The sequence below is a fragment of the Sus scrofa genome, chromosome 17 (assembly GCF_000003025.6).
Source record: "Sus scrofa isolate TJ Tabasco breed Duroc chromosome 17, Sscrofa11.1, whole genome shotgun sequence".
In the NCBI taxonomy this organism is placed as follows: Eukaryota; Metazoa; Chordata; class Mammalia; order Artiodactyla; family Suidae; genus Sus; species Sus scrofa.
The window spans coordinates 41540008-41558294 of record NC_010459.5 but is presented as its reverse complement, the minus strand read 5'-3'; the positions used below and the strand labels follow the sequence as shown (position 1 = coordinate 41558294).

The 18287-nt window shown below is 38.9% G+C and overlaps 1 protein-coding gene across 7 annotated transcripts in view; it reads right to left on the bottom strand.

Moving 5' to 3' along the window:
* RALGAPB (Ral GTPase activating protein non-catalytic beta subunit) overlaps positions 1 to 18287 on the bottom strand; it is a 99148-nt gene that overhangs the window by 48609 nt on the left and 32252 nt on the right. For 4 of the 7 annotated variants that reach the window (XM_021078132.1, XM_021078135.1, XM_021078133.1 and 1 more), the window contains exons 7-15: positions 12418 to 12596; positions 11232 to 11380; positions 10888 to 11104; positions 8364 to 8399; positions 6953 to 7154; positions 4155 to 4322; positions 3543 to 3657; positions 3017 to 3164; positions 209 to 273 (exon numbers count right to left, since the gene is read on the bottom strand). In XM_021078132.1, coding sequence (XP_020933791.1) covers positions 209 to 273; positions 3017 to 3164; positions 3543 to 3657; positions 4155 to 4322; positions 6953 to 7154; positions 8364 to 8399; positions 10888 to 11104; positions 11232 to 11380; positions 12418 to 12596 — 1279 coding nt within the window. The remainder of the gene's footprint in view (positions 1 to 208; positions 274 to 3016; positions 3165 to 3542; positions 3658 to 4154; positions 4323 to 6952; positions 7155 to 8363; positions 8400 to 10887; positions 11105 to 11231; positions 11381 to 12417; positions 12597 to 18287) is intronic. The other 3 variants (XM_021078139.1, XM_021078137.1, XM_021078138.1) reach the window with 1 other exon arrangement.

The following is an 18287-nucleotide window of genomic DNA, read 5'->3' as shown; positions in this document are numbered from 1 at the left end:
CTTTGCTGTACAGCAGCAATTGGCACAACACTGTTAAATCAACTGTACTTCAATTAAAAAAATTTTTAATTAAAAAAAATAAAAAGGATCCTTCTGAAATTATACACAAATGCCTTTAAAAATCACAAGGACAGACACTTTGGAATATAATTTACATAAAAACAGAAGCTGATATTCTCCAACAAATTACATGCTGTATGCTTCTTACCATCTCCATTTGGCAACCAATGGCTTCTAAAAGTGCTGAATCTTGAACAATATTTAACATTGCCCCTGAAACAAACAAACAAAAACTGCATTTAAATATATGATAAGAACACTAAAATGCCTAATAGGAGAGAGAAAAATATTATTTTAGCAGACTTTTCCTGAAATTTTCATAAAATTACTAATAAATCCAATAATTGGTCAGAAAAGACCTAATTCTGATCTGCCCTCCCCAAATTGTGAAATGTTTTTCTTAAAGAAACATGAAGGTCAAACTTTGCTTTACATAAAAACATGACCATTTTCAGGTATTTTTTAAAACTGGTGTGAAAGACCAGATGTAAACATCTCAATTTCAAGGGTAATACAAATTGAGAAAAATACTATGGAATGCTTTTAAAGCCAGACTCTGATTTTTTTCTTTTTTCTTTTTTTTTTTTTTTTTTGGCTTTTTAGGGCCACACTAATGGCATATGGAGGTTCCCAGGCTAGGGGTCAAATCAGAGCTACAACTGCTGGCCTATGTCACAGCCACAGCAATACAGGATCCTTAACCCACTGAGCGAGGCCAGGGATCAAACCCACAACCTCATGGTTCCTAGTCAGATTCGCTTCCGCTAAGCCATGACAGGAACTCCCCACACTCTGATTTTTTCAATACAAAATAACAGAACAAAAATCACAACTATATCTTTCCGACCAACTGCTTTTTAAGAATGGTTCAGGGCTTGCCCATGGCTGTGTATTCTGAAGGCCAACTACAAATTTATATACAGAAAGGCTAACAGAAACAAAATGCACAGTGCTTCTCGTTTCAGTGGGGGAATGCTCTTAAGCACAATAGGTAAAGACAGAACAGACACAGCCTTGCCAAAATATGGCAAGAGTGACAACGGACTCTTCCTTGGCACATACATAGGAGCTTCTTCAGCACAAGAGTAAAAGCAAGATGAAAATACTCTATCAGTTGTAGAAGTTATCTGATTTCAAGTGATAGGTTATTTGAACAACCTAAAAAATCACAACTTGGAGGCTCTCTCATATTTAATCTCTGTTCCTTCAACTCCTTTCCAAAGTGAAAGGATTTACTCTTTCCTATTTATTCACCCTCTTGGCTGCATAACATACTACACTTCCAGATTACCCACTCCAACCACTACTGCCATCACTAATTCTCTGGCCATGTCTTTCCCTTGCCCGGAATGAAATCCTAACTTCCACTGGCACCTATTCAAATCCTGCCCTACAAGATTCCATTTAACTTCCACTTGCCCCTATGAAGTTTCCTTGCTCTTTTGGTTTCTTTTCTCTCAACACTGAGGTTACTCAACATGACAGGCAAGCAGCACTACCTTGTGCTGTTATCTGATAACTCTGTGAGGTATTCCAACCTCTGCAATGAGACTTGCTCAAGGATAAAATCTATGCCATTCACTTCTTTCTCCTCAGAGTACCTATACCTAGGACCATGCCCTTGGCTTTGATTTAAAAAAAAAAAAAAAAAAAAAAAAAAGGAATTCTCACTGTAGCACAATGGGATCAGTGGTATCTCTGGAGTGCTGGGACACAGGTTCAATCCCTGGCCCAGCACAGTGGGTTAGGGATCCAGTGTTGTCACCACTGTTGCATAGGTTACAACTTCGGCTTGGATGTGATTCCTGGCCCAGGAACTCCATACGTCTCAGGGGTGGGAGGTGAAGGGGGTGTGATGGCCAAAAAAGAAGACAAAAATAAGAAGTTCCCTGGTGGCTCAGCGGGTTAGAATCCGGCATTGTCACTGCTGTGGGTCAGGTTACTGCTGTGGTATGGGTTCAATCCCTGGCCCCAGAACTTCCACATGCCACAGGTACATCTGAAAAAACAAAAACCGCCCCCAAAAAAACAGAAATACAGTTAAGAGCTGCAATAATCACGTTGAGAAGTGATGTGGATTTAAAATATGAAAGCAACTATAATGATGAGGAGCCATTTAAGACACAGAGTCAGTATGATTAGAAAACCAATAAGAGGAGTTCCTGTCGTGGTGCAGTGGTTAACGAATCCAACTAGGAACCATGAGGTTGCGGGTTCGGTCCCTGCCCTTGCTCAGTGGGTTAAGGATCCGGCATTGCCGTGAGCTGCGGTGTAGGTTGCAGACACGGCTTGGATCCTGCGTTGCTGTAGCTCTGGCGTAGGCCGGTGGCTACAGCTCCGATTCGACCCCTAGCCTGGGAACCTCCATATGCCGCAGGAGCGGCCCAAGAAATAGCAAAAAGACAAAAAAAAAAAAAAAAGACAAAAAAAAAAAAAAAAAAAAAAAAAAAAAAGAAAACCAGTAAGAAATAGTAAGGAAAAAGGGAGGAGGCACAGCAACAGCGCTTCTTCAGTCTCCTCTTGGCAGGGTTCTGAAAGCTTCCAGAATTACACTCAACTCAAAATATTTTCACTTGTAATGGGCAGGAGAAAGAGGTAGAAGCAGTAGTAGTAATGAGGGCAGAAAGGAGAGGGAAGAGAGGGAAGGGGAGAAGAAGTGGAGGAAAGGGGAAAGAAGGAAAAAGGAAGGGCAAGAGGGAAAGAAAAATAGAGAACACAAATAAAATTAAGCCAGAATGACCTACCAAGACAACTATGATGCTCGCCTTATGCCATTTCGCCCCCTTCAAATGCTGTCACACACAAAAGCAAATAAACTCTGCCTCCAATGGGATAAATAGGGCTCTATTATGCTTAGGTTCCCATCACTAACTCCTGCCTCCTTGACATGCCTGAGGTCAATTGTACCTGGGTTTTCACTGACAAAAAAAAAAAAAAAAAAAGTGTGAACACAAACCTAATATCATTTGAGTGTTGTTGGGGTCCGTTTCCGTTTGCAAGGCACCTATTAGTATATTCACAAGTCTCAACTTCAGTGACAAAAAAGTTATTGGTTTATCATAAGAAGAGCTGTCATCATTACTAAATTTTCCCTCCAGGACCACCTATGAAAGAAACAAATAACAACATAGTCTGTTGCGGTAGACAATGTCCATATAGGAACCACAATGGACAAAGACATCAGTCAGTCTAACAAAGGCGGCTTTCAGTTTGACTAATATTAGCCACTGTGCTAAGTCTACCACTAACTCACACAATACATGTTATCAGATGTCGCTAGCCCATCGCCACTTGAAATGGCAGGCCAAGGCATGCAGGCTGACGGACAGAAGAAATACTACAACAAATCAACTTTGTTAGTTCACTTGAAATAATCTGGAAAAAAGTTTAAAAGCTCCTGTTCCATTTTTACATACAATCTGGCTTGAATTAGCAGACAAAACAGAATACAGAATTAAAAAAAAACTTTAATAAAAACTTACCTCAGATTTGACTGTGCCAAAGTGATGAGGGAGGGGCAACAAAGAAAGTAGGATATTAATGGAAGATCTTCTCAATTCTGTTGGATTTACATAGCTTTTGAATTTTGAGAGTTCTCTGGGGTGAAAAAAGAAAGCTATTAATATTTCCAAACTAAAGTATGTTTTTAGCTATTGCCAAATATACATAATGCCAATTTTTCGCAAGTACTAGGTTTGGTTTTATAAAGAATGCAGAAACCACTTTCCTCTGAGTTTATATTCACAATTTGTGTATGTGTATGTGTAAGAATCTCTGTTAAACTGTTTTGGAATTAAACTAGTATCTGATTGACTGGTTTTAAATGTAAGGCCTACTCCGTAAAAGACTTCGGGACTGGGGCTACTCTTATCCTCTAGACCAGGCCAAGATTCAACAGGCCCGTGGACAAATCAAAACTGAAGGAGTTCAGGGACAAGGTGGGTCTAGATGTTCTACACTCATTTAATGTGGTCAGAGTTCCCTTGGGCTACGAAGACAACTGGACAGAATAAATTAGGACACTGAGGAGGAAGCACCAAAACAGACCAGGCCAAAACTGACAACTGACATATTAGTACTGGGGGATAGCTTACCTGTCAGGCAAAATGGTTTCAAGAGCTGAAATAAAGTAAGGAACCACAACATCAATCCCTTTCAAGTCACAGCAGAACAAAGGAGGGGAGTTTAGAATAACGCTGGCCAAGACAGGATGGCACACATAATCATTTATCTGCAAACCTTGAATTAAAAGCATGTAAAATCTAGGAAAGCAAGAAAAAAATTTTTTAAAAACTACTGATCATTTTCATAATTATTAATATTTTCTAAATAGTCATCTTAAAGTCTATTTCTAATCTTCACTACTTCTATCCTTTAAAAGGTATCACTGGAGTGAAAACAATTCAGAATCAAATACACTAAGAACCAAATTACCCTTCCTAATGAAAAGAAAAAAAAAAAAAAGATTCATGTCTATTACACCTTTTGATGTTTTAAGCCTTGCAACTCAGTTACAGGTGCCAGCAAATGAAGTTAACTAAATACAAAAATGCTGCAGTAATTATCAGTAAATTGGAGGAATTAATGAATTGAATTCCATGTCAGTAAAATTTTAGCATTTCACAATTTCTGGAAAAAAAGGCGTGTATTGTCTTTTCTCCCCCTTATTATTTTTTGGGGGCACAATGAAAGAAGGAAACCTCATTTAACCCTGTATTCATCATATGTGGGTCACTCTTAAGATTCCTTTTAGAAATGTACCTTGCTCTCAACATCCACTCCTGACCTTCAATGAACTAAGCATTTAATCTTCCATCATTCAAAAGTAACTATACTGGAGTTCCCGTCATGGCTCAGAGGAAACAAATCTGACTAGTATCCATGAGGTTGCAGGTTCAATCCCTGGCCTCGCTCAGTGAGTTAAGGATCTGGTGTTGCTGTGGCTATGGTGCAGGCTGGCAGCTGCAGCTCCACTTCGACCCCTAGCCTGGGAACCTCCATGTGTCATGGGTGAGGCCCTAAACACACACACACACAGTAACTGTACTGGTATACTCTTCTATTACTGACAATAAGGCACTTTTCTCCACAAAACTCTTCCAAAACAACTTCCTCCCCTCTTGGTCACTGCTCGAGCCATTTCAATCTATCTTCTCTCTCTAGAACTCAACTAAAACCATGTTACAGCAAATAACCAATGGCCTCTCAATTGCTAAATCCAGAAGACATGCCTAAGTCTTAACTTATTCTGCCTTTTTAAAGCATTCAATCCTCCCTTCAGTTCTCTAAGCTATCTCTTCAACTAACCTGGTTTTAAACACTACTTAAGCCAGTCTCTAGGTCCAGATCTATCAGTCAAAAGCATACTGGACACCTGAGGACAGGACATGCCTATGGATGATACTCTAGTATTTCCTGAGCACAGTGCCTGACACAAAGTAGGAACTTAATAAATATTTGTTGATAAATATCCCACAGGCACCTCAAATTCAATAGGCTCAATACTAAGTTCATCCTTGGCCCCCTCACAAATCTGTTGTTTTGGTTGATCATACTACCAACCATCCAGTTGTATGGGCCAGATGGAAGGCTCATGGTCACAGCCCTCTCCCTTACAGCTATTGATACTGTTTGGAGTATAGTCCCAATCCATCGTCTCCCTCCTAAGAAATGTGCCCCCACCATAAGGGATGCCAGTATCCAATATGACCCGGCTTCACAGCAGCAGCTGATTAGACCAGAGGTAGACAGCTGATTAATCAGATCTCTTTCCCAGGAATCTGAAATTAGGATTCAGAATGCTAAAATTGGCCCTGCTGGTCACCTATACCAAGGCCATGGAAATTAGGAACTTAGAAGCATGTTGCAATGTAAGAAAGTGGTCTGCAGATAAGAGAAAATGAAGCAGTTCTGGGAGGCCATGATGACAGAGAAACAGAAAAGAAGAAAGTTGTTTTGGTCCTTGAACATTTTCTAGCCCCTGGTTTCTGCCCTTCATGAAAACTTGCTGCATGTCCTGACTTTAGAGGGTCACAGACACTTGAATGTTTTGATTGACATTAGCATCACTTTAGCAGCTGTGTGAATGATCCGTTGAGAAAGGCAAAACAGAGGCAAGGAAAACAGGAGGCCACTACAAGTTAATTTAGGGAAAACGTGACAAGGCCTGAAGTGTCATGGTGGGGACAGAGTGGAGAGATTATAAAGAGGGTTAAGTAGCAGAGTTGGCTGACCAACTAAAGATACAGAGGGAGACTAGAGAAGCCTAAAATGATTCCTAGTTTCTGGCATAAGCAACTTAATGAATGGCAGAGCCATTCAAAAAGATTGAAGTCACAGATTTGGATAGATGACCCTACCCAACTTGCTACCATAGTCTAAACACCAGTCAACTTCTCTAAGTCCAACACAATCATCCAATCCTCTGTAACTCTTTTCTGAATCCCCAGGGGAAACGTATGCTGCTTCTTCCTGTGCCTCTCTCCTACCAACTTCCTATTGCTCTTGGATCAGTGTTACCTGGGTACACGGCTTTACTCACTTGAAAAAATAAGCATTCTGGACCATCCATATTGTCTAATACTGTGGTAAAAATGTATTAAAAATTTAGTGTGGCCCTTCCAAATCTCTTCATAATTAATAAAAGTCAAATAAGATGAAATAAATAATTCTCCTAAAATAAAAAGGTTGTTAAGGGTCTTCAACAAATCTCATTAGGTAAAAAAGGAAGAATTCAAGCAAAAATGTCGATTACTTACATACATTTGCAGGTATTTCAAACCAACATTTTACTTATCAATTCAGCCTACTACTTCAGCCATGCTACAATAGGGTTTCACTATCACAACTATATAAATGGAAAAATAAACAAACAAACAAAAAAAACTAAGACCTGGATAAATAAGCTGGCAGAATCTCTTCTCCAGTCTTCTTGCTACAAAAAATCCTACACAGTGTCCCACAAGCCTCAGCTCTTCCTGCTTCATAGTTATCAGGAAATTCACTTGCATCAAACATGGGATTGGAAACCATGGTGTCTGTGGACATTTGTGACCCTTTTCGTCGAAACTCCATGCTAGCTTGTGTTGTAATGGCTGGGGAGAAAAAAGGAGGAGTTTTATTATATTTGTTGATATGCAAATAGGCTCATGGGACCCTGGACACAAAGATCAAATGTTGATGTCATTTAATAGCTACTTGAATAGAATCCAATAATGCTTTTGTTCAGCAACTATGTCTTTAATTTTTTTTTTTTAAAAAAGGGCTCTCTGAAATCTACCTTGAAAAGGGGTAACAATTTACAGTGGTATTGTCAGTTTAATAGATTCTACAAGAAGCATTTTTCAACTGAATTTTTGATTGAGTACATTTGCATATATCTGTATTCCTATACATACAGATATATAACACAGAATTTGGCTTTTCTATTTTTTATTCTCAGGTTTTTTTCCTCTCCCTATTAAACAATAAGAAAAACAGCTACTGCAATTTACACATTACCCCAGACATTGCAACTGAATGGGCAATTCCATGCCAGGTTGTAAACTTCAGGGAGAGGGCAAGGTAAGGATAAGAAATGGGTAGGGAGGAAGAGAGAACATTCCCACCACCCACCCAACTCCAAAACACACACCAAAGAATCGCCCAACCAAGCAAAATGAGAATGAATTTTAACAACCACAGACAGCAGCTAACTTGAGGTTGATAAATCAGAAAACTGGATTGGTAAGAAATATTTCGCTGTCACTGAAACAGAAGCCCTTCGAAAGTTGCTTTTATTTTTAACAAAAGATTTCACAGTGAATTGAAAATCACTCTGAAATCTTTTATCACTCTACATGAAATGTTTAAATTATTTTGTAATATTAGATTTAACAGAATGCAGAGTCAAGCATAAATCTTTATGCAACTTCCCATGAGCCATTTTTAGCCCTGAATAAAAGCTATCCAGCAATAATACAATTGAAAAACACTACATGCAGAATGCATACAAATCAAACACTAAATCTGTATAAAAATAAGCTTAAAGCTTTAAATTAAAAAAAAAAAAAAAAAAGCCAAAACACAGTTAGTGCAAAATCCTGGAATTCATGACATGACCAGACTAGTGTACAAAAATAATGGGACTGATTCAGGCAGATTAATTTGCTTTTGCCAACAATCTTCCCCATTCAAAACACAGAATATTTCTCTTCCCAAGTGCAAAAACTACAAGAGACAATGACAATCAAAATTTTTAATGGAATTATGAAAAAAATAAAAACATGACTGCAATTAAGGAGAAGCTTCTGGTTCCTACTTACAAGATTTATAAGAAAGAAGAATTTGGATAAAAGATGCTGCAAGATAATAGAAATAAATGGAAACAAATCAAAGGACAGCAGTAATTATAAAATACTTTAAAGATGGTGAAATTTTACAATACGTTAAGAAGCTTTTTAGCTTTTTAAAAGTTAAATTAAAAGCTTTATGATACCACAAGCTAGTTCAAAAACAGGAAATTGTGCATTCAGATCCAAAATTATGATTTTTGTATCATGCAAAACAATGAACAAAGAAAATTACACAACTACAAAGAATTGAGGTTTTGAAGTGCCCAGAACGTGCATTAAAATTTTAGTTCATTAACCCTTCCCAGCTCAATGTTACACTTACAAAGCATAGTGTACTGTTATATAAATCTAAAGCTAACCAGTTCAGAGAAGCAAACATTTTAAGTTAGAGGTGAACTACATGGCAGAATTCCTTGATGGCAGCCAGTACTTAGAAAACAGACTAGGAGTTCCCGTCATGGCTCAGCAGGACTAGCATCCATGAGGACTCGGGTTCGATCCCTGGCCTTGCTCAGTGGGTTGTTGATCCACTGTGGCTGTGGCTGTGGCGTAGGTCGCAGACTCGGCTTGGATCCCACGTTGCTGTGACTCTGGAGTAGGCCGGAGGCTACAGCTCCAATTTAACCCCTAGCCTGGGATCTCCATATGCCATGAGGGCAGCCCTAAAAAGACAAAAAGACAAAACAAAACCAAAAAAAAAAAACAAAAACAAAAAAAACCAGACTAACAGAGTTAGTATTCTCAAACTTCTCACCATCCCAAGCCCTCTAGAGTGGCACCCACAGCACTCCAACTCAGTCAAATACCCTCACGCCTCCTACCTCCTGGGTAACATAACAGCCCTTCTCATCTCTGAACAAAAGGCAGGGAAAGAAGAAGAGTTTCTATATTTTCCCCACCAAGGAAAATTTAAGACTTAAAAGTAAGAATTTGTTGCCCACATATTATTTGAATTCTAGTTTCTATCTTTTGGCACAAGAGGGTAAGCAAAGCTGTTACAAACTTCTTAGAGTGGGAAAATCTCTAAGTTCCCTTTAAGCAAGCCCACCAAGGAAGCAGCAGGTTGAGCCACTGTGAATTTAGAGATTCTAGTGTCAAGAGCTTGATTCCCAAAAGTTACATTGTAAAGAACTATACTTTAATAAAAATAAAAAATAAAAATATGACTGACTCATTTAGAAAATATAGTACAAATGAATAAACATAAACATGGTTCAGAAAACTCAAAATATAAGGCACATGAACATAAACAAAAATGTTTCTAAAATATTTTCATCTGGTCATCAAATAAGTACATTTATTTATCCAAAAGTCAAACTTGCAAATAAAATATGGAAATGGTAGAATATAAAGTGTCTGATTTAAACAAAATAAATAAAGGAATCCCTAAACTCAATCATGCAATCTCAAACTATAGTCCTGAAAATTCCTTTATATGCACTACTTTTCTAAATTATTTAAAGATTGTAAGAACATTCAAAATAATTACATGTGTATAATGCTAATATAGACCTTTGTTCTGAGATGACACATAATAGCTGAGAGAAAGCAGAGATCCTCATGGCCATTTTATTAGTTTTATCCTTGGAATTAACACTCTCCCTGGAGACACATAATCTAATGCAATTAGGCATCCTTTTATTTCAAGTTACTTCTAAACTTGGTGGAAAAGTGCTTCTCTTACCAACATACCAATACTAATTATATTATTGCATATAGCACAATTAATGCATAAAGCATAGTGCCTGGCACAGTAGCTGCAGCTCAATAAATGCTAGGCCATTATTATTATCAGCTCTATTAAAAAGTCATAAATATTCAGTATACTCTGCAGTACCCTCCCATCCTCCACCCTATGCCACTACTTCCAAGTATAATGCTTAAGATGACAAAAATAAATCAGATTTGAATGGAATTTCATTTCTGTGATAAAATCTAAATGAAGATATTAGGACTGAATTATTAATTCTTCACCAGTCTTATTTACTTACAGAGCAAATGACATTTTTAAAGTGTGCCCTTGAAATACATTCTCTAGATTAAAATCTAAAGAGTTAGTCTTCTGTGAAGCAGAAATTTTCTAATATTTATATGTAGTAATGAGTGGCTATCAAAATCTATGAAAACACTTCTTGTGAATAAATTTCTGGTCACTATCTTTAATTCTTTATACCAATATTATTATCCTGGCTGACATGAAGGGAATTTCCAGGTCACCTACTGAAAGGAATATGATTTAACAAAAAGTGGCTAACCTGAAATGCGTCTAATAAAACCAGACCAAAACCAAACCTCACAGAACAAATATAAAAAGGACAAGTAGGAAAACTTCCAAAAATCTTGTTACTTCAGCTGGAAGGGGTTAAGCACAAGACAATGCTTGGTCAGAGACAGAGAGCTTTTTAAGATACATATTAATCTTGCAGGTAGGAAAGATTAAAAAGAAAAAAAAGAAAAGAAAAAAATGATAACATATTTCTTGGGCAATATTTACCAGTCATGCTGCTGTCTCTGTTTATCCCATTATGAAGTTTACAGTGAACAAATGCTGCATCAAATAACCATGATCCAAAGAGATTCAAGATGCTGTTAACCTTTGGTCTCCGTGGGGCGGGCAGTGGCCGGGGTTCTGAACTAGTCTGATTTGGACTTGACAGAGGAGAGGTGGAGGATGTCTGGTGCTGAACCTTGGAGGCATGAGCAGTAGTAACCTATTAGAAGAACACAAGAATATAGCACGCTCAAGAAAAGTGTGAGAAAACAGCAGGACTGTTTTAAAAGGATGGTAGATTCAACAGCCAACTTTATATAGTACATAATGGTAATAAAAACTCTTACTGTGCTTGTCTTCATGGTGGCCTTATTCACAGTAACAGCCCGGTGCCTCCGATTATGTGGTGGGGTAGTATTGACAGCAGTGCTTTGAGGCATACTCAATCTATTCACGGGTGTTGGAGGAGCACTATCTGATCGGGGTCTAGAAATGCCTTTAAAGAGAAGACAATGGAGTTATTCTTTGGTCCAAAATATGTGGTCAGAAAATCTTCCACAAGCAGGCTAGTGAAGGCTCAGGATAGACTACAGCAGAGATTGCCAGTTGCCTCCCTGAGTTACAGAACACAAATTTCAGGTGGACATGACCACCCAGAATAAACAACCACATTTTGAAGCCTCCCTTACAGCTAGGTGTGGCCATGTTCTGACCAAGAGAAAGTGGGTGATTATTGGGTGGGCCTTCCAAAAAATCTCCTTAAAAGGACCAATCAAAGATAGAAGTTCCTTCCTTCCCATTTCTTTCACAGAAAGCTGGAACTCTTTCAACCATCATGGCCCATGAGAGAGTGCACATAGGATGAAGAGCCAGAAGACGGAAGAGCCTTGGGTCTCTGACAATGGTGGAACTGCTATAACAAGCAGCCCTGAACAGTCTAGCCCTGGGCTCAACATGGGTGAAACTATCTTGCTTAAACCACTGGTATTTTTGGTTAAGTGGCAGCCAAACTTAACTGAACTAATATATTACCATGTAATACATTAAGTGCACATAACAAATGTTTTAGAAAATGACAGCTATTAAATATCATCGCCTTTTAATAAGTTAAAAAAATTCTGACTTTTCATATTCCTAAGTGTGAAAAACAGTTTAAAACAATGGTTCATGAAAAGTATAATTTGCTTAATGATACAGTTATGTATCACTACAAATGATATCTTATGAATAATACCTAATGCATTTTAATCTGTCCTTTCTCGTTTTTTGGTGAGAATGAACAATCCTCTTTTGCAAATCATTTATTCATAACTTATGTCCATTATCTACCAGGTCTTATTCTTTTTCTTTGCATTGCTTGATTTATATAATACTAACAAAAACTCTAGCTATTACATTCACTACAAATTACTTCTCCCAGTTTATTGTTTGTAATCAAATCTATTCAGCTTTTTCATTGGGCTGTCCATAACAGTTTCTAAAACTAGACTCTAGAGTTATCATCAAACATCTAGCAACATACACAAAATTCACCTAAGAATGCATCCACCAGACAGCTGATTCCACGCATGGCACGAAAAAATATTTGAGGCAGATGTTTAAGGCAGGGATACTGATTCAATTCTTGCGGCATTCCGCTCACATTTAAGAACTGTTCCTGAAATTTGGGAGTAGAGCTTATAATGGCTGGGTTACTCAAATCCACGGGATTACTATCAAAAGAGAGAGCAAGAATTAATTACACATTTATAAATTTCTTTAACAATAAAACACACGCAATCTAATTTAAGAACAGCGCTGTTTGTGTCTATTTCTTTGATTCAGAGAGGAAATTAATCTGTATTTAATAGGCTAGGGACTCAAACATCAACACTTTACAGAAGACATACAGTATGCTTACATGAACTTACTTTGCCTATTCAGAGTAAGAATCAAAACAAGACTAGAAGTTTTGGGGCGTTCCTGTTGTGGCACAGCAGAAATGGATCCGACTAGTATCCATGAGCATGTGGGTTTGATCCCTGACCTCACTCAGTGGGTTGGGGATCTGGTGTTGCCATGAGTTGTGGTGTGGGTAGCAGACACAGCTTGGATCCTGTGTTGCTGAGGATGTGGTGTAGGCCGGCAACTATAGCACTGATTCGACCCCTAGTCTGGGAACTTCTATATGCCGTGAGTACAGCCCTAAAAAGCATATCCATGTACCCTAAAGGCAGGAAGAATCAGGGGCTCAGGGGAAGCCTGCCAGAGAAAGAGAGCAGCATAAATGCACAAGAGAAGCAAAAAAGCCAAGAGAGACAGACGATATGGCATATTGTCCCAAAGTTGCCTTGATCCCTCCCTATCCTGAGTACGGAATGCTCACTGCTTCTTGGAGACTAGTGAGATCTTTCTGTCATCACAAAATAACCCCTCTTTTTCACCTGCATTTGCTTAAGTTCCTATTCTGTATATTAAAAAAAAAAAAAAAAAATCCTGCCTATAATGCTAAAATCTTTCACCTCAAGAAGAAAGAGCCTGAACAGATCAATTAATAATGAAGGAATAGGAAAAGATTATCTAAGAACTACCTCTACAAAAGATACCACAACTAGAGTTTTACTGGTGATTTATTTCAAACTTTTAAGGAATATACAACTTTCACACAACAAAGCAAAGAAAAAGATAAGACATCTCCAATTTTTTTTAAAGTTACCAAATTATAAATTAGTCAAAAAATAGAAACAGGAGTTCCCGTCGTGGCGCAGTGGTTAACAAATCTGACTAGGAACGATGAAGTTTCGGGTTCAATCCCTGGCCTTGCTCAGTGGGTTAAGGATCTGGCATTGCCGTGAGCTGTGGTGTAGGTCGCAGACGTGGCTCGGATCCCATGTTGCTGTGGCTCTGGTATAAGCCCGTGGCTACAGCTCCGATTAGACCCCTAGCCTGGGAACCTCCATATGCTGTGGGAGGTGACCCTGGAAAAGGCAAAAAGACAAAAAAAAAAAAAAAAAAAAAAAAAAGAAAAGAAAGAAAAGAAACAAACAATTTGGGAAAACATTAAAACAATAGCATTCCATAACCAAGCAGAACTTTTCTCTAAAGAATGATGATTCAATATTAGAAAATTAATATAAATCATAGGTAAAAGAACAAAAAACACTTAATTGCTTAAATGGATCTCAAAATACGACCTTAAAATAATCCAGTAATATTTCTGATTTCATTATCTTTAAATTTAAAAATTTTTTTTTTTTTTGGCTGTGCCCATGGCAGCGGCAGTTTCCAGGCCAGGGACTGAACTTGCCCTACAGTAGTGATCCAAGCCACAGCAATGACAACGTAGGAAACTTAATCCAGTAGGCCACCAAGGAACTCTTTAAGTTATTTATTTATTTATTTATTTGCTTTTTAGGGCCACCCATGGCATATGAAGGTTCCTAGGCGAGGGGTCAAACTGGAGCTCCAGTTGCCAGCCTACACCACAGCCACAGCAACATGGGATCTGAGCTGCATCTGCAACCTACACCACAGCTCACAGCAACACCGGATCCTTAACCCACTGAGTGAGGCCAGGGATCAAAACCACAGCCTCATGGTTCCTAGTCGGATTAACCACTGAGCGGGAACTCCCCTAAAATTTTTTAAACTGCTCAAGAAATCAGGAACATAGAAAGAAAAGCTATCTAATATCAACAACCAAAATTCCATTCAAAATTTCATGTAGCAGAGGCATTCCAATGAAAATAAGAACAAAGGAAGGATGTCAAAACAGTATCATTTTAACTCAACAGTGTTCTAAAGGTTCTGACTAATGCAGTAAAATAACATACAGAAATAATTACAACAATTATGGCAACTTTTCAAGGAACTACCACATACTAGACATACTGTTTTAAATACTTTTTCTTCAGTTCTTATAACAATATGGATATTACTATCATTTTACAGATTAAAAAGAGACTGAGACTCAGGCAGATTAAATTGCTTGCTCAAGTTCACAAAGAAAAAAGTAGTAAAACATAAAGGTCTTGCAACCCGAGCACTTTTAATTAATTAGCACAGACTCAAGTACAAATTACTAGAAAAGAGACATTTCTTATTTGCAGATATGTGACCATTATATCTAGAAATCTCAATCAGTGAAATACTCCAGAGCTTTTTTTTTTTCTTTTTAGAGCTACACCAGCTGCATATAGAAGTTCCTGGAGTTCCCATCGTGGTGCAGTGGTTAACGAATCCGACTAGGAACCATGAGGTTGCGGGTTCGGTCCCTGGCCTCACTCAGTGGGTTAAGGATCCGGCGTTGCCGTGAGCTGTGGTGTAGGTCACAGACGCGGCTCGGATCCCGAGTTGCTGTGGCCCTGGTGTAGGCCGGTGGCTACAGCTCCAATCCAACCCCTAGCCTGGGAACCTCCATATGCCGTGGAAGCGGCCCTAGAAAAGGCAAAAAGACAAAAAAAAAAAAAAAAAAAAAAAAGTTCCTGGGGTAGGGGTCGAATCAGAGCTACAGTTACCGGCCTACACCATAGCCACAGCAACGTGGAATCTGAAACACATCTGTGGCCTACACCGCAGCTTGCAGCAACACCGGATCCTTAACCCACTGAGCTAGGCCAGGGATCAAACCCTCATCTTCATGGATACTAGCTGGGTTCTTAACCCACTGAGCCAGAACGGGAACTCCACTCAGAGCATTTTTAAATCCCAGATATAATATATAAAAATAAGTAAAACATTTTCTTTATAGCAGCAATAGCCACTTATAAGATTAAGAAAAAAAAGCTTTTCAACATCAGCAATAAATACATAGGAATAATAGTAAAAGAACTATGCAGATCTTTGTGAAGAATACTATAAAACACTTCTGCAAGATAGTTAAGATTCTAAAAAAGAAAAATACCTACTCTTAGAAAGGCAGACTTGATAAATTTAGATCTCAGCTTCCCCTAAATATATATACAGGCTTAATACAATTCTCATCTTTGGCAGAGTCTGGTTAGCTGTTCACTAGTATCTCTCTTCTTCCTATGTTCTCTTGCAGTTAAGTGTGGCATATGTCTGAGTTCTGGCCAATGGATTACGTGCAGCAGTGACTTACATCATTTCAGGAGCTGGTCCATAAAAACCTCCCCCCCAGTTTTCTTTGTTCTCTCTCCTTTCCATTTTTTAGCCAGATACAGAGGCTCCTGCTCACACAAGTAAGGCCCTAATAAAGCTACATGTTGTAGATGGCAGAGCCTGGGTCCCTGAACCACTCCTTACCCAAGACTTAATGAAACTTGTATTGTACTAAGCTACTAAGATTTTCAGATTCATCTGCTAAAGCAGGACATGATCCTTACCCTAATTAATATACACTCCAAACCCCAAAACGTTGTGAGGTTCTTATGTTTGTTTATTTTGTTAACATGCCAAATGGATTCTAAAATTCATCTGAAATGTTAAATAGGAAAGGGATTATAAAAATATTCTAAGAAAGGGAAAAAGACATTAGGCTTACCAAAGATCAATAGCTATTATAAGGTTAAAATAATTAAAAGTGTGAATCTCCTAAAAGAATGAATGAAGAGATTAATGGAATAATATTTGACCCAAAGACAAAACCTGTATATAAAAAGGAATTTTATCAAAAAAAAAAAAAAGGGGAGTTCCCGTTGTGGCGCAGTGGTTAACGAATCCGACTAGGAACCATGAGGTTGTGGGTTCGATCCCTGCCCTTGCTCAGTGGGTTAACGATCCGGCGTTGCCGTGAGCTGTGGTGTAGGTTGCAGACGCGGCTCGGATCCCGCGTTGCTGTGGCTCTGGCGTAGGCCGGTGGCTACAGCTCCGATTCAACCCCTAGCCTGGGAACCTCCATATGCCGCGGGAGCGGCCCAAGAAATAGCAACAATAACAACAACAACAACAACAAAGACAAAAGACAAAAGACAAAAAAAAAAAAAAAAAAAAAAAAAAGGAGTTCCCGTCATGGCTCAGCGGAAACAAATCCTACTAGGAACCATGAGGTTGTGGGTTCAATCCCTGGCTTCACTCAGTGGGTTAAGGATCCAGTGTTGCCGTGAGCTGTGGTGTAGGTCGCAGATGTGGCTTGGATCTGGCATTGCTGTGGCTCCAGCGTAGGCCAGCAGCTACAGCTCTGATTAGAGCCCTAGCCTGGCAACCTCCATGTGCCGTGAGTGCAGTCCTAAAAAGGACAAAAAGACAAAAAAATAAATAAATAAAATAAAAAGGAACTTTATGTAACAAAGGAAACAAAAGTCAGAAGAAATCAGTGAATATCTTATCAAAGAACACAAAAAGACTTTCTAATCTTTTTTTTTTCCTTTTTATGGCCGCACCTGTGGCATATGGAAGTTCCCGGGCCAGGATTCAAATGGAGCTGCAGGCTATGCCACAGCCACAGCAACATCAGATCCTTAACCCACTTAGCAAGGCCAGGGGATGGAACCTGCATCCTCACAGAGACAACACTGGGTCCTTAACTCACTGAGCCACAATAGGAACTCCAAAACATTCTAATCTTAAAGGACGCAGAAAATGATCACAGAAGAAGATTTTTAAAAATAAACTAAAACTGTAGTGCCCTTGTGGCTAAGGATCCAGAGTTGTCACTGCAGCAGCTTGGGTCACTGCTGTGGTGCAGGTTCAATCCCTGGTCCAGGAACTTCTACATGCGGCAGATGCAGCCAAAAAACCCAACTAAAATCACTGTAAGATGAAAAACAAAAAGTACAAACTGAAAAAAAAAAAAAAAAGGAAAAGAAAAGTTAACATCCCTAACTTATAAACAGGTAATTTAGAATCACCACACATAAACAGAAAATGAGGCTAGTAGTTTCTGCTGTGATGCAGTAGCTCAGGTTGCTATGGAGGTGTGGCTTTGATCCCCAGCCCGGCACAGTGGGTTGAGGGATCCAGTGTTGCCACAACTGTGGCATGGGTCGTGGCTGTGGCTTAGATTTAATCCCTGTCCCAGGAATTTCCATATGCCAAGGGTGCAGTCACAGAAAAGGAAAGGAAAGGAAAGGAAAGGAAAGGAAAGGAAAGGAAAGGAAAGGAAAGGAAAGGAAAGGAGTACTAGTCAAATGAGAAAGAGAAGACATGCAAGGAAAAAGTTTAGAAATCAAGACAGTATACAACAGAACAAAAGTTCACAGAGCGCAAGGATGAGGCTGGGAGAGAGAAAGGTATGAAGTGATGAAGCTGAATTGAAGAAAATTACTATAAAGAAAGAGCAGCAAGTACTACTTTTAGCAACCTGTCCCTTTGTGAAATTTTATACTGTACCCTCAGGGAAATTTTAAACAAGGATGCTAGAGGAGAGGTCCTGACAGCCAGACTGGCCAGTCAGTGCTAGCTGCAGAGAGAAATAAGGTAGACTCTAGTCCCCAGAGAATGTGACAAAGTCCCGGGAGCAAGAT